At 42.8% G+C, this 15,022-nt stretch overlaps 1 protein-coding gene across 10 annotated transcripts in view; it reads left to right on the top strand.

Moving 5' to 3' along the window:
* The window catches only part of ITPR1 (inositol 1,4,5-trisphosphate receptor type 1), a 174,680-nt gene that overhangs the window by 125,346 nt on the left and 34,312 nt on the right, over positions 1–15,022 (top strand). For all 10 annotated transcript variants that reach the window (XM_071813188.1, XM_071813187.1, XM_071813182.1 and 7 more), the window contains 7 exons: positions 2,434–2,614; positions 3,232–3,485; positions 9,049–9,249; positions 10,945–11,055; positions 12,316–12,411; positions 13,158–13,280; positions 14,289–14,393. In XM_071813188.1, the coding sequence (XP_071669289.1) occupies positions 2,434–2,614; positions 3,232–3,485; positions 9,049–9,249; positions 10,945–11,055; positions 12,316–12,411; positions 13,158–13,280; positions 14,289–14,393 (1,071 nt within the window). The remainder of the gene's footprint in view (positions 1–2,433; positions 2,615–3,231; positions 3,486–9,048; positions 9,250–10,944; positions 11,056–12,315; positions 12,412–13,157; positions 13,281–14,288; positions 14,394–15,022) is intronic.

Genomic DNA, 15,022 nt, shown 5'->3' with positions numbered 1-15,022 from the left:
CATGTGGTTGCATGATGCCTGTGAGCAAGCCAGGACCCTAGCATACGGTAGTTTAAAATGGCCACTTCATTTCCATTTTAAAAAGGGAGATTTTTTTCCAGTTCTTACTTTGAGGCTATATCTGTAAATAAATTTTAGGATTTCTGTCGTACTTACCACCACCAATTACCTGCTCAAGCGCAATTTGCAAGATCACACCTCTTAAAATACAGTGTCTTTGATAGCTGGCATGTGGTTGATTCATATGTGTGAAGGTGTTAGGCATCCTGACCTAAACTGAAACAATCATTTTGTGACAACCATTGAACGTATGCACAGCACGCACAAGAAGGCTTTACTGGAAATGTTTGTTTCATTTGTTTTTTTCTCTGAAGTGCTGTGGGAAGTCAGTTAAGAAGCTTGAAAAGATGACAAAAATAACCCTGTCAGCAAGTAACGATTACTGGCATGTAAGGTGTTTCTGTAGTATGGTTCATTAAAAAAAAGGTTTTCCTTCACTGCGGCTTCATTGCAGAGAATCTCTTCCCATCCAGGCTCTTGAGACCTGCAGCCAGGTGACAACCATCACTCCCCTGATGAGCAAATCATGATGGAGTTCAGAAAATGGTTTATGCTTGTCTGTCTGTATAGCAGTATTATTGTTATTCTTGTGGTGTAATACAGATAGATTAGAACTTTCAAGATGCAATGTAGATACAAATCCATCCTCTGTCTGTACTTGTAGCCACCAGTAAGAGACCAAGATTCCAAGGGCTGGCTGGCTGAACAACCCAAACCTGGGTTTGGTTACTGGTCAGCAGCTCAGGGAAACCTTGTTAGTGCACCTCCTGGTTAGGATTGTAGTTCGACAGTATTCTGTTCAATAGGTCTGGTCAGGTCAAAGCACCAGTTTAGAACAACAACAACAAAAAATCTGGATAAGTAAACTGTCATTCAAAGTATGTTTTTATTAGAGCACATTTTGAGAAAACATTAAAATTCTTGGTATCAAGTGTTGGATTAAAGTATTATCCTGCAAATACTATTAAACGACTTGGGCCCCCAGATTATCTTGTGTCGTGTCACAGGCCTGGCACAGTTGCTGTCGGTAGCCAGTGTCTCTTACTCTGGCACGTCTGTTTTGCTGGAGCGTTTGAATGGATGTCGGGAGAAGGTACCAGTGGGGCTCCCTTTGTGGACGTGCAATGCCTGTGCTGGGTCCTTCTCCTTTCCCTCTTCTTTGTTAATCACTGGAAGTAATTACAAACTCTTCAGAGTTTACCTGAGTTGCTCTGGGCAGGTAGAAGGTATTGCAATTTTGGGAGGGATATCTCATGTGAATATTGACCAACTTCTTTAAATAGTAGTGTTGCTTCTCTGTAATCAAAGATGCAACTTTATTAGTGTTTCAAAGTCATTCGGTGCTGTTCTGACTGCAGCTGCTTGGGAGTGATCAAAGGCAGGCATACCAGAAACGGCCTTGTGTGCCCCGCTTCGCAGGAAAACAGGCAGGATATATTGCTATTCCCATTTTAATTTGTTTTTTCAATAAATCGGGCTTCATTCCTATTCATCATGTAAAGCTGTTGGATCATGAGCCGCTGCAGAATGCTAACTAATTTCATAATACTCTGCATAAGGTGACCCACTTACAAGTTCATCCTTCAGTCGTGTTTAAGCTCTGGTCTTGATTTATGTAACAGCATATTGGTTTCATCAAGAATTGTCTGATCACTCGCTGTGTTGGCTCCTTTTTGACCTGTACGTGATTTGTATTCTCCTCAATTTTAGGAAGAACTTTGTGTCTCTGTGCACATATGGGCAGAAGAACATTAATAAACCTTTTTAAAAGTAGTCTATGCTTTCAGTTTTTCTGTCACTTAAAGATATATTAGAGTAGGAATTTTAAGCAGTCTGCTGCATACCGGGCAATGGAAACTTAGCACAAAATATTCCTCATTAGATTGCCCTGCTTGTACGTTTTTGGAGTTTCGCTAACATTGACTATTGCATGTTATGAGTCACTGTCCTTTTGATTTGAGGGCATGAAGGCAGGACAGTTCTTTTTCCTCTGTATTTTGCTCATACTCTCTGGAATTGAGAATCAAATAAGAGATAATTCCATTGTCCTTACTTTACCTTAATTCATTGTACTTACCTTAATTTCGTTGTTAGAGAAATGTGTGCTGCTTAAATGTGTGAGGGCTAGCATGATTTATTGCACTGATTTCTTTTAAAATATAGTTGGAAGTTGTTAATAACAAAGCTAATATAACTGAGACACTTGGGCTTCCTTAGAATAAAATACAAGTCTCCATTGCTCTAGGTTTTGGTTTACTGAAAGCTAATAAACCTCCCAGTCCTTCCAGGTATCACATGGTGCAGAAAGGTGAAATAATCTGTATTCAGACCTATGTATAGAGATATAGATCCTGTTCCGTTTTTCTCTTGTAGCATTCGTTCTTCTGCCGACTGACAGAAGATAAGAAATCTGAAAAGTTCTTCAAGGTTTTTTATGATCGCATGAAAGTGGCACAGCAAGAAATCAAGGCTACTGTCACAGTCAACACTAGCGACTTAGGAAATAAAAAGAAAGATGAAGACTCAGACAGAGATGTACCCAACAGAAAAAGAGGTAATCCCCAGTTGTTCCCTTTTTGAAGTGACATGGGAGAAAAATGTTGTGTTTTGAACTCTTTCCAGTTGATGCAATAATGCTCTGATCTCTGATCCCACAGAGCAAAGTTCAGAGATCAGTGGTGCCCTGGCTCGGGATTTCAAGAGCTTCATCCCCTCTTCATCCATTTGTGAGATTGTGCTATTGAAATGATGAAAAGTATTTCTGAAATGAGACTCTACCACCTTGTCCATCATGACAAGCTGCCCAAATCTGATCCATAGTAATGACCCTGGACTGTGGGTTGTGGTCAGTGCCTTCTCTAATAATAAGTGGAGAAATCCTTATTTTCTTCTATAGCAGGTCCTTTTATAGTAACTCCTGATAGTCCTAGATGTGTGTGCCCTAACAAATTAATACCAGAATTTGTAACTTGTGGTTCGCAGAAAAGGTGCAAAGAGACCCTCACATCTCTAAACTCAAGACCCTCACATCACACTAAACATACTTACCAGAAAGAACTGATGATGAATAGCTGGCCTGTGTGTGAAACTGTAATGGGAAATGTGGGAATAGATTTTTCTAGGCCCACTCTATTCAGTTTCCTAAGGGAGATCTGTTCTTGTGTGTTTTAGTGAGAGAGCCTATGAGCCAAATTACCGAGGAGGTCCGGGATCAGTTGCTGGAGGCCTCTGCAGCTACAAGAAAGGCTTACAACACGTACCGGAGGGAGGCTGATCCTGATGACCATTATTCGGCAGGAGAAGGAGCACAGTCTGCGGCAGATAAGAGCAAAGATGACCTGGAGATGAGCGCTGTGATCTCAATAATGCAACCCATCCTCCGGTTCTTGCAGCTGCTCTGTGAAAACCACAATCGAGATTTGCAGGTACAGCCTTGTGCAGTCGCTGCTGTCACATCAATCTTGCTAATCTGGTACCTTTTTAAATGGATACACAGCTGACTGTTTTCTTTGGCCTTGAAGATAATCCAAAAAAAAAAAAAGAATTTATACCTTGCTGGACAAATACATAGAATTCCGTTTATCCAGTGTTCCATGGTGTTTTCAATGTATATAAATGGTGGTGGATTCAACACTTCATGTGGCTTTTTAAAAGCATATGCTTAAAGCAAGCAGATGTTCTGCTGTGAAGTTGCTGATGTGCTTTCGAGAGGGGAAGGAAAAAAAGTCATGTAGGAAAATAGAACATTGAGACTTTGGTTCTAGCAGCCCTCAAGCATATGCTTACTTTCCAGTGAGGAGTTTCTCATGGGTTTTCGTGGACCTGTTCATGTACATAGATTCAGACACATGGGGTTGGTATCAGGAAAGGCTCAGCTGGAGTTGAATCTATTAAGGGACATAAAAGGCAACAGGAAAGGTTTCTAGGTTGTACCCACAGCAGGAGACAACTAGGGAGAGCATGGGTCTGCTGCTGAAGGGGGCAGGAGCCCTGGGTGGTGAAGGGCATGGAGAAGGCCAAAGTGCTCAATGCTACCTTCACTTTGGTCTTTACTAGTAGCATTGTCCTTCACAAACAATATATCCCTTGGATCAGAAGAAATGTCTGGAGCAAGGAAGAAGTATCCTTGGTGGAGGAGAATCAGGTTAGGAAACATTCAACAAACTGGACACACACAAGTCCACGGTGCCTGGTGGGATGCCCCAGGCCCCCTGTGGAGTGCTGGGTCCAGTCCTGGGCTCCTGAGTCCAGCAAGGAATCTCAAAGATGACTAGGGGACTGGAGCATCTGGTGAGCAAGGAGAATGTAGAGAGAGGTCAGTATAGAGAGGAGAAGGGTTGGGGGATCTCACCTGTGTGTATAAACTCCTGAGGGGCGCATGTGAAGAGGACAGAGCCAGGCTCTGCATCATGGTGCCCAGTGACAGGGTGAGAAGGATTGGACTAGATAATCTCCAAAGGTCTCTGTCAGCCTTTGCTGCCCTGTGATACTCTGTGATGTTTGTATAATTTTAAGTAGCCAGCCCAGAACTCGTACATTAGTAATCCTATCTAGTGCATGCCTCCGCAGGAGATCAGATTTTTGCTTACAAATGGACTACAATTAACATGATTTCTGTTCAGTGTAACCACTGCTGCTGGATTAGAATTGAATGCAAGCGAGGAGCTGGTGAGATGCAGTACAATGTACTAAATGCCCTCATAAAGGAGGAATAATTGCTATGATTGCATATTGTTGTACGGCACGCCAGAAGTGTAGGACCCTGCGTGAGTGCTTTTCAGACCTGCCAAATTGCTTCCGCTGAACTCAAATGCCCTGCTGCTGGCAATATGTGAAGTCAAATCTGTATGGTAATGTTCCTGTGCTGTGAACGTGTAATGCTTTTAGCATTTTATAGGTGCCGAGGTTACATACATCAAGGTTTCCCCTAATTTTTTTCAAAAAGCTATTTGATCTTTGTTTCATCTAACAATTTTCATGCCGTTAGCGATGTCGGAGACAAGTAGGATGGCAGGTTTATGTGGCAGTCGTTCAAACCGCACACACATGATCCTTTGCTGCTGCTGTCTTTGGCTAGGCACTGAGAGCTATAGGAGCAAAACTGAATTCAAGCCAACACAGAAACTTGGCCTGGGCTGTTCACTATCCCGAACAACTAAATTCCCCAAACAGCAGGTAGTTGCATTCAGTTCTAGGGAAAAAAGGTTTTATTAAAAAAACAAACAAACAAAAAAAAACACGTGAGAGGAACAGTTTTTTAAATTCAGTCCTTTTGATGCTTGTCTTCCTTCTTTAGCCATGGAGGGGAGACTGGAGTGTCTGAAGCTTCAAAATCTTTGTGTCTGTAGCTAGTACGTTGTAACTGAACTCCTTATTAATATTGCTATGGGACTCTCTGCTTCAAGGAATAAGTAAAACCTCTTCTGGAAGCTGTGTGTCTTCCAAAATTGCATAAATTTGCTTTGAGTTAGAAGTGAATAGGAATTGCTTGCCCTGTGCAGTTGTAGTTTTGTCAGACTAAGTGTTTTTCAAGCCGTTAGCAATTACGAGTAGCCTGATGTTGTGCAAAAACAGAAGAATGCAAGTCACGGCTGTAAGAGTTGGTCTGTGTTTTAAATGAGGAAGAAGCCTTTGAAATGGCTTAGGGAGTCGCAATACTGTGTCTTTGGCATCACTCAGTTATTCCCTTTGCAGATGAAGCTGCAGTTTGTTCCACGTTGCACACAGTCAGGGTGCTGACCCCTCCAGTTCACTCCATGGGTCTAGAGGAGGAGTTGCAGTATCCTCCTCAAATTAATGCAGGGACTGGGACAAACAAGTGGATGCTGAAGTGTGTTTTGCTACCGAATTCAGGCCGAATGCATCAAATTTTGCTCTGGAGAACTCTTGATACCTCTGTTTCTCTCTCAGCATGGAGATACTTGGGGGCTCCCATTAAGCTTGTGTTAGGCCTGACCCTTGATTCTGAGTGAGATCTCAGTCTTGGAAGCAAAGCCGGCACAGCTCTGGGTCACTGCAGGCAGCTGCTCTGCTTTGGCCAGGCTACAGCCCCACCAGTTTCCTTGGGAAATCTTTTCTGTCCCGTCTTTTCTCTGAATGAAGATGTCTCCATATACTGCAGGATCGGTCACAAGAACTGAAACTTCTGATGAGCCGAGTGAAGCATCCACAGCACACTTGGGTGTCAGCAGGAGCTGGGCTGGCTGGAAGGGCTCCCGGTGGCACAGGGATCAGTGCTGTCCCCCGGGGCTGGCACCTGGGCAGGTGGCACCAGCAGCCTTGCACACAGCCAAGCGTGTGGCTCCAGCCTTACACTTAAAAATCCCATCTTCATGGGAATAACATAGTACTACAGTTCTTTTACTTCTTATCAAGTGAGTTATTTTTGTGAAATAAAAATATTGTAGTAATGTGGTAGCCAGTTGTGCTCAGATAAAAGGTCTAAGTCAGTAGGTTAAATACTGCTCTTGTGCAAAATAAAAAAAGGGAATTGGTACAGCTTTTAATATTGGATTTGACTGTTTCTTTTATTCATAATCCCTGGAGACATAGCCTAGGTAATAAAGAAGAGTAAAGCTCTGCATGCTGCAGGTGAGTGATTCAATAATTTGGCTAGCGGAGCAGTACTGCTGCATGCAGAGAATGAGCTGGTTTAACTTGTCGTGTTCTAGGCAAGAAGTGTGTGTAAGAATTAACTTTATAAGACCAAAGAGCAATCCTGTATTCAGTGAAAAATGCCTTTCCTTACCTGATGTCCTGTAAAGAAAAATCCGATCATTTAAAAATAGTACTTTACTAAGACTTTTTCTCTTATTATTATTTCTTTGCAAAGCCTTCCTAACTAAGGATCAGATTTTTGCTAAAACAAAGATTATCCAAAGATGATGTTTAAGCTTTTGGGGGGATTACCCACGTAAATGATATACTATTCCTTCCAAGGATGCTGTGTTCATCCATGCTTGAACAGACCATGCTCGTATTCTGAAAGTAGCCAACTTTATTTTTAGCCATCATGTTTTATCTAAAGGGTACTTGGCTTTAGGCTGTGTAGTGGGAAGCAAAGTCTCCAACCCCCAGAAATGCTGTAGAGGCATTAAGAACTGACTGCAGATGCTGCCTTTGCAAGCATAGCCCTATATGGTCATGTATGTCAGAAATGGGGAGGACTGGGCTCCCTAAAAATGAATAGTAGCATGAAGTTAGCTAGGGAAGGATCTCCACGAGGTTATTTGCAAAGGTAGGAGTTTAATGACTGCCTGACTTTAAGTGCACTTCATCCCGTCAGACAGTATTTCTCTCAACTTAGTATATTGGATGCTGAAAGGCAGTAAGAATGTTTTTTTTCCTATTTTCTCCTCAAGGTACCACAAGCTGCACACTTTTCCTTTGTTATAGCTGAATCTGCAGTTCTGCTGCTCTTCATTCTGAGTGCCGGGTCTTGCGGATGGTACCCGAGGCTCGTTCCTGCTGGAAGCAATAGGATGGCATATTCAGTACTGGGGAGTTGTGTTGCATCTTCGCAGCCTGTGAGATTCTCTGGATGACAGAAAATTAAGCGCTCAATCTATAGCGGCTGAGACCACAAGAGACATTCCCTGGGGCTGTTTATCACAGTGCAGTGGGGTCTTGTTTGCTGCTTGCGTCCTTCCTGTTATACAGACATCTAACGTTGTCTTCTGCATCCCGTACCTCATTCCTTCTCTGTCCTTTGTGTTTATTGACTTTGGATCAAGAAGCTAAGGCTAGTATAAACCTAGCTATAATCAGGAAAATGCTGTAATGCTGCCGGGGAGCATTTTGTGTCGTTGCTTTCAGTATTATACATTATTTTTGCATTTTTCCTGAAGGGAAGGTACAAGCTCCAGTTCCTGTAGCATCAACCTTTCTACATTCTGACAAGTTAATCAAAAGTCAGGGTACTAAATGAGCAATCAGTTGAAATGTGCTGAATCACTGTCACCTTTAGTCTGCATTCATAGACAGCAATTTCCTTTTTTAGCTTAGCTCTCAATTGAATCTGGCAATTTCTCAGTCTCTTTGCCTTAAAAGACTTATTAGTCTGACGCAGGCACTAGAGGCAATCAGTTAAGAGCGTTTCTCTGGAGGCTTGCAGAAAAGACCTTGCTGCTTCCCTAGTCCCATGCATCTTGTTGGTCTCAGGATTTTTTCACCTTCGAAGTGTTCTGTAACTTGCTGGAGTTAAGCTGGATAGGAGTTCTCCTGCTGAAGCTTCAAGGAGAAGACAGTGGTAGTGTCTCTATTTTACAGCATGCCGCTGAGAACACACAAACAGCATCTGAGTCACTGCAACATTGTTTTTCATTAATTATCCTTCTTTGTTTAGGTTGGGTGCACGGAAACATGTTTAATCCATGCTGACAAATCTGGCATTTCATTTGAGGAGCTGCTCCTAATCAGCACCTTCAAGCAGGGATTACAATAATTACGTGGGAAGAAATGCAATTGAGAGAATTGCATTTCAAGATGCTTTCCTTCCAGGCATGCAGGCAGGTGCCTCTGTGCCACTTGCACAGGTGCTGCTTGGAAGCCAGAGCCAGGGAATTGCTGCCGCTGTCTTGGAGAAAGGTCTTGGGAGGAGACAGCCTTGGGTGATAGTAATGGTGAAGTGTAGCAGGCAGGCTGGAAGGAAAGCTTCCAGGCTTATGAGAGCCTTCTGACCCGCAGTGAGTGGCCATTCCGTGTTGGGTTTCAGTGCTCTAATGGATGCACTCTGTTTATTACTGCTCGTCTTCTATAAAATTTGAAGCCAACAAGCTGCTCAGGAGAGCAGCGCATTGCAAGCAAGTTCTGAAATAGGCTGAAATTGCTTGTGCAGGCTCCAGTGAAATTAGAGCTGTATACCGTGCAGTGCAATGGTGGGTTGATTAACTGTTATGATTTAACTGATTAAATGTTACTGTCCAAACATCAGATTTTATGTTGTGTTTTTTTTTCCCTTCCCCCCCGGCTTTGACACTCTACTCGCAGAATTTCCTGCGCTGCCAGAACAACAAGACGAACTACAACTTGGTGTGCGAAACACTGCAGTTTCTGGACTGTATCTGTGGAAGCACAACTGGTGGCCTTGGACTTCTTGGTCTTTATATAAACGAGAAAAATGTAGCACTGATCAACCAGACGCTGGAGAGTTTGACTGAGTACTGTCAGGGACCTTGCCACGAGAACCAGGTAACACATCCAGGGCTGTCAAAAATATCACGCTTTCTCCCACACCTGCAGTGTGTGCTCTGCGGGTTTGGCTCTAGTCTTCTAGACCTGTGTTGTCTTATAATGCTGCTCACTTTACCTGCCTTACGAAGGGGTTTTGGTTTGGGTGGTTTGTTGGTTTTTTTTTCTTTATAAACTCATAATAATCAGCTTCTGTTTCTCAAGGCCCCCTCTGAGGACTTGAGCCACTCAAAGCATCCAAGATTTTTCCTAGGACTTAAATTGTTTTATTAGACTCGACAGACAGGGTTGGTGGGGAATTTTTTGTGCTTCAAATACTTTCTAGTGAAAATATTGCAAAAACCAAGCTCTGCTTTTGTAAATGAGACCAGAAATGTGTCCTCCCCCCGACTGATGGGAGAACCCTGAGCTCTGTAGCTTCATTAGTGAAAGTGATGACCGTGTTAAGTTTATTTTCAGACATAGTCTTGTGTGTAGACCCAGGTGCAGGTCACTAACTAATGTCCATGTGTTTGCACAGTGATGTGGCAGTGGTTCCCAATGAGCGTGGGTTGAGTATTGGTGAGGACCACCAAGTGTCTGCTGGGGGGTGAGGCTCTCCCTGTCCCACTCCCCCTAAAACCATGCTCATTGTCAGTGACTCGTTCTGCTCTGAGCAGGAACAACTGTTTTAAAAGCAAGCATGGTGGTTTACAAAACCACATTACTGAGAAGGCATAACTGAATAATTACAACAATGCTATTGGACAAAACAGTTACTGACCCACAGCTGGACTTCATCTGCTCTGTGCCTTGAAGGTTGAATCATCAGCAAGGAACATGAGAAGATACTTTGCTTGCACAGCAGGAGGTTTGAGGTGCTCAGGAATTACGCTTTGCTCCGGTGGGAATGATGAGAGGGCAGGGACAGCTGTACTGCTCAGCTGTCCTTGTCCACCACACCTTCCCGCAGGTCGTACAGGTGTCTTGGAGCAGCATCGCCAATTAGTCAGGCACTTTTCTTCTGCCTTTTGTCTAAATATGGCTCTTGCTATCACTGTTTCAATGAGTCCCAATCAAGTCTGAAGTCTAGAATAAACTGTACTGAAGAGATAGCTGTGCACATCAGTTTATAACTGAGAGTTTCTTTCTGCACTACAAACCAGGTGGAATAACAACCTTTAGATGTGCGTGCATCTCTGTAGCAGAACTCAACAACAGAGCAGGGGTCTGGATTTTGAAGCCAGCAAGCTACCGTCAGCTTGTACATTTTAGTTATTGGCTGTTACAAAATCTGGATTAAAGAGTAAGCAAGAAGGTTGTGGAAATTCACATTCTGTGGTTGGCCAGGACTGAAGTAGATGTTGATTGGCACATCTAAAATAAAGAAAACTCTCCCTAATCTTAGTAAAACAGTGTTCTTCCTTAGCTGTGTATTCAGCCTGGATGCTTTGACATGTACATGCTTCACTTATCAACTCTGTTGCTTCCTGAGGCTGGGTGGTTTCAGTAGAACATGCCATAGCTGATGATAGGAAAAGCCTGAAACAAAAGGCCTTAATTTCTTGTTATTCCACTGACCAGAGTTTTCTGTTTAGTTATCCGTCTCAAACAGCTTACCAGGTGATGAAAGAGAGGACTCTTCTGGCTGAGTCACCAACCTAGGCTGTGTTTTTAGTGTAGAAAATTATTGAAGTTTGGATTTTCTTTGGACAGAACTGCATTGCTACTCATGAGTCCAACGGTATTGACATCATCACAGCGTTAATTCTCAATGACATCAATCCTTTGGGAAAGAAGAGGATGGACCTTGTACTGGAACTGAAGGCAAGTGAATATTTTGTGTTCCACATTAGCAGTAAGATGAAACAATTTTATTGTTGGAATTATGTGGGTGTTTATTATATCCCAGTATTTATAACTGCCAAAAAATTATATGCATCAGCGAGCTAGAGGGAGTGCCCGAAGATCGTTTGTCACAGCTATTTCATTTTTTAAATGGTAACCTGGAGCCACCAGTTTTCCGATGGAAGGGATGAAGGTTGTCAAGGTATTCTGAGGAATGAGAAAGTTATTTCCTGTTAAAAATGTAAAGCTGATGAAAACTTCTCTCGTGTCAGTGAGCTTCTACCTATATGATGGACATAAAATTTCTCATGCTGCCTCTAGTTTCCTGATAGTTTATTGCTGTTGTTTAATCAGTGGATGTTAAGTCATCAAGAATTTTTTAGGGTTATTCATATTAATGTTGAAATAATTAAGCCTGGTGCTGGTTTCAAAATACACTAGCAGGTTGTCGTCTAGCAACAGTAGTCACAGAGCGCTCCTGCTTCTCAGCATATGCTTTAGAAATATTTCCTTTCTGATTTACTGCCATCTTATAGTGCAATGTCTAGCTGTTTTCCGTTGCTGACTCACACCATTATTATGGGTAATGTGGGTTTTTTATTATTCTAAATAAAAAATGCTTTTAGACTCAATTAGCATTATACTTCAAAATTAAATACTTTTATTGGTTTTTATTGTCAGTCGTGATGGATCTTAATCTTAATTGTTCATATTAAAGTAGTCTGGTGCCTTGTGGTACTTTCCCATTTCCTCCCTCTCTTTCTTGGCATGAGCAGGTCGCAGAGTAATTTTCAGTTCAAAGCAGCGAAGCATGTCTCTGTCTTCAGCCTTGGTTGTCCTTTGATTTAATCAACAGTATTTTGGAGTTGAGAACTTGTAGTAGTACTGCTGTAAACAAGACAGAATAATACACACAAGCTTGAAAGCTCAGCATTTGAGAAATCTGAACCTTAACTTGGGTTAATTTGATGTGCTCCAGTAGTAGGGTTTGGGAAATAAACTGATAAAAATACTACTAAGCTGTATGTCTCCGTAATTGCTGGAGAGGGTGTGCTTGGGAGGTGAGGCTGAGCCGTCCTGCAGTAGGCTGGCTGGGAGGCTGTGCCTGCCCGTGGCTCGGATTTGTAGAAACCAGGTATCTCAAGCCCTTCTGGGCAGCAGGGTTGGTTGCACACAAACTGGATACCCTAATTTTTTTGACTGCTGGCAGTGATTGCTGGGTTTTTTCCCTCCTTTCAGAACAATGCTTCAAAACTGCTCTTGGCGATCATGGAGAGCAGGCATGACAGCGAGAACGCAGAGAGGATCCTCTACAACATGAGACCCAAAGAGCTGGTGAGTGCCTGGGTTGCTCCAAAACCCCTGACTCCCTTCAAGCCAGTTACAACAGCACTGTGGAGACTGGGGGGGCTGCATCCACCCCAGAGGTGCTGCAGGAGGTCTGTGCATGGGTCACTGCCACCTGAAAGACTTTTAAGGATTTCATTGAGGGGATGCATCTGCCTGGTTCCTGGGCAGCACAAGCGGTAGAGAAGCCCTGCCGAATGCTGTGGAGGAGGCGTTCAGCATCCTGCATAAGGCAGGGAAGGAGCATCGTCTGATGCTTTGGAATCCACACGCGGAAGTTATTTGCACAAGAGTCCGAGAAACAAAAACTCCTTGTGACCTAAAAGCTGTTCAGTAGACTGTAGCAGACTTTCAGACTGGTTAATATATTAACTGGTGAAAACACAAACAGGTCATTCAAAGTACAGCTGAAACACTGTTGGCTTGTCTTGGCACACGTAGCTACGGCAGAGGCCAAGGTCAGAACATGATGCAGCATGTGGTTAGGGTGGCCTGGAATATGTTACCTGGAGGGGAAGGTGAAGTTTAGTTTCTTCTGTCAATGAGCTGGGATAAAGGGGCTGAGTTGAGGTCTCCTGTTTTATCCTGCATGTTGAGAAGCCCACTGACCTTACTTCTGAATCTATATGCTCAGCTCCCTTTCACCCCTGCAAGAGTGACAGATCTACACTGGCCTTAGCAGACTTCAGCCCTCAGCCTGACCTCTCTTCATTGGCCTATGTCTCTCTTTGTAGGTGGAAGTGATAAAGAAGGCTTATCTGCAAGGAGAAGTAGAATTTGAGGATGGAGAGAATGGTGAAGATCTTGCAGCATCTCCAAGGAACGTGGGACACAACATTTATATATTAGCTCATCAGGTAGAATTTCATCTACAGCTTTTGTAGCACCAGGTGTCACAAACTGTGAATAGCAAGAGGTCTGCCTCTCCCCAAAGTTGTCTTAATGGCTCACCTCTGAGACAAATTCACTGCTCATTCTCATTTTATCAGACCAAATTCTGATTCTTAAAGAATGAGAAAATTCTATAATATAAGAAAATTGTTGGAATTTTCTTTCATAATGGGAAGCAGGCAGGCTCTTGACCAAGTTTCTGAAGACATGTGATTCAAGTTCTTGGCAGTACTGGGTAGCAATGTATTATTTTTCAGCTGTATCAAAGGTTACTTTATACTCCCAAAGAAATTCTACTCACAGATCAATTAAACCGTAAGCAGAAATCTCACTCTGCTTTTATGGTCTTGCCACATTCCCTCTAAGCTGGAGCCAGTCAGGTTTGTTGTATTGATACAGTGCGGTGGTTGAAAGGTAAAAAAACAAGGGGGTGAAATATATCTAGATTTGCTTTAATGTATTGATGCTACATGTGTCACTGCATTAGAAACTTTGTGTTCCTTTAGCATCTGAGAAGAAAGATCATCAGTGTGCTGTAAGATGAATTTAGAGCATCCAGAAGTATTTTTGGAGCTGTGTGCTGTGCATCTGCTTTTCAAAAGATGCGAATTTTCTCTTCTGTCCCTGCATAAATACTTGTGTAATTAGCACACCTTTGAATCAGGGTGGGTGTAGAAGGATAGACCGAATGTGAATGTTCAATAAGTTTCCCAAGTCAGACAAAGGTTGGGAGAGGATGGGTAAAAGAGAAGTACAACACGGATATTAAAAAAAAACATATTTGAATCATTCTGACTTGCGCCCAAAATAGAGCGGCAGGGTGTCTGGTTTGAATAGAACAAGCCTTCTGTCAACTTTGCCCTTTCTTAGCAGCTGACTGCGTACTATTTCTTTTTTTATGCCAAAAATCAGAAATTTAATATCATAGAGAGACATCTGGTGTCTCCCACTCCCTTTGCATTCCTTTATTTTAGTTGGCTCGTCATAACAAAGAGCTGCAGAACATGCTGAAGCCGGGAGGTCAGATAGAGGGAGACGAGGCTCTGGAGTTTTACGCCAAGCACACGGCGCAGATTGAGGTACGGGGAAAACCAGTGGCTGCCGGCAGGAGTGGGGGGGAAACATTCCACTGTGGAAGGAGCTGCTTGGAAGAGAAACTGTGGAGTTAAACAACAGTTACATTATGTGCGATATTTTGATTGAACTGACTACCTGTGTGTGGACTGTCATCTTTGACATAAGAAAATATATATGTACTTTTTATTTTATTTTTTGACAGCCGCTGGGGGGGAGCTATTTTTGAGCTGTCATGTGTAGGCTTTAAGATGGAGCTGAGCAGAGCTCTCTTGGCAGAGGAAGTGTAATTTCGCTTATGTTACATTTTGGCCAATGCTGTTGCTGAATCCAGAAAGTTGGTGATAGCTTTTGCCATTCTCTCTGTATTAAAATGACAATTTGGCCTGATGTACAATCTAAGATGCTTTTTAAAAGTAAAACATGCACAAATATGGAGAGTTCACAAAACTCTCTAAGAAGCAATATGAATATAACAATTATTGGTCATAGTTGCCTGTGCAATTTGTGGCTAAGATTCTTGAATTGGGCAAACAGATTGCTCTGAAATTCAGCACAGCTTTGGTGCAGGATTCACTGGGGCCCTTGGAAATCCCAGCTAAGAACAGTATTGCCAGGATAAGACCACAGCACA

The sequence above is a fragment of the Patagioenas fasciata genome, chromosome 10 (assembly GCF_037038585.1).
Source record: "Patagioenas fasciata isolate bPatFas1 chromosome 10, bPatFas1.hap1, whole genome shotgun sequence".
Classification (NCBI taxonomy): domain Eukaryota; kingdom Metazoa; phylum Chordata; class Aves; order Columbiformes; family Columbidae; genus Patagioenas; species Patagioenas fasciata.
The sequence above is the reverse complement of the archived record's forward strand: the minus strand, read 5'-3'. Positions and strand labels throughout refer to the sequence as shown.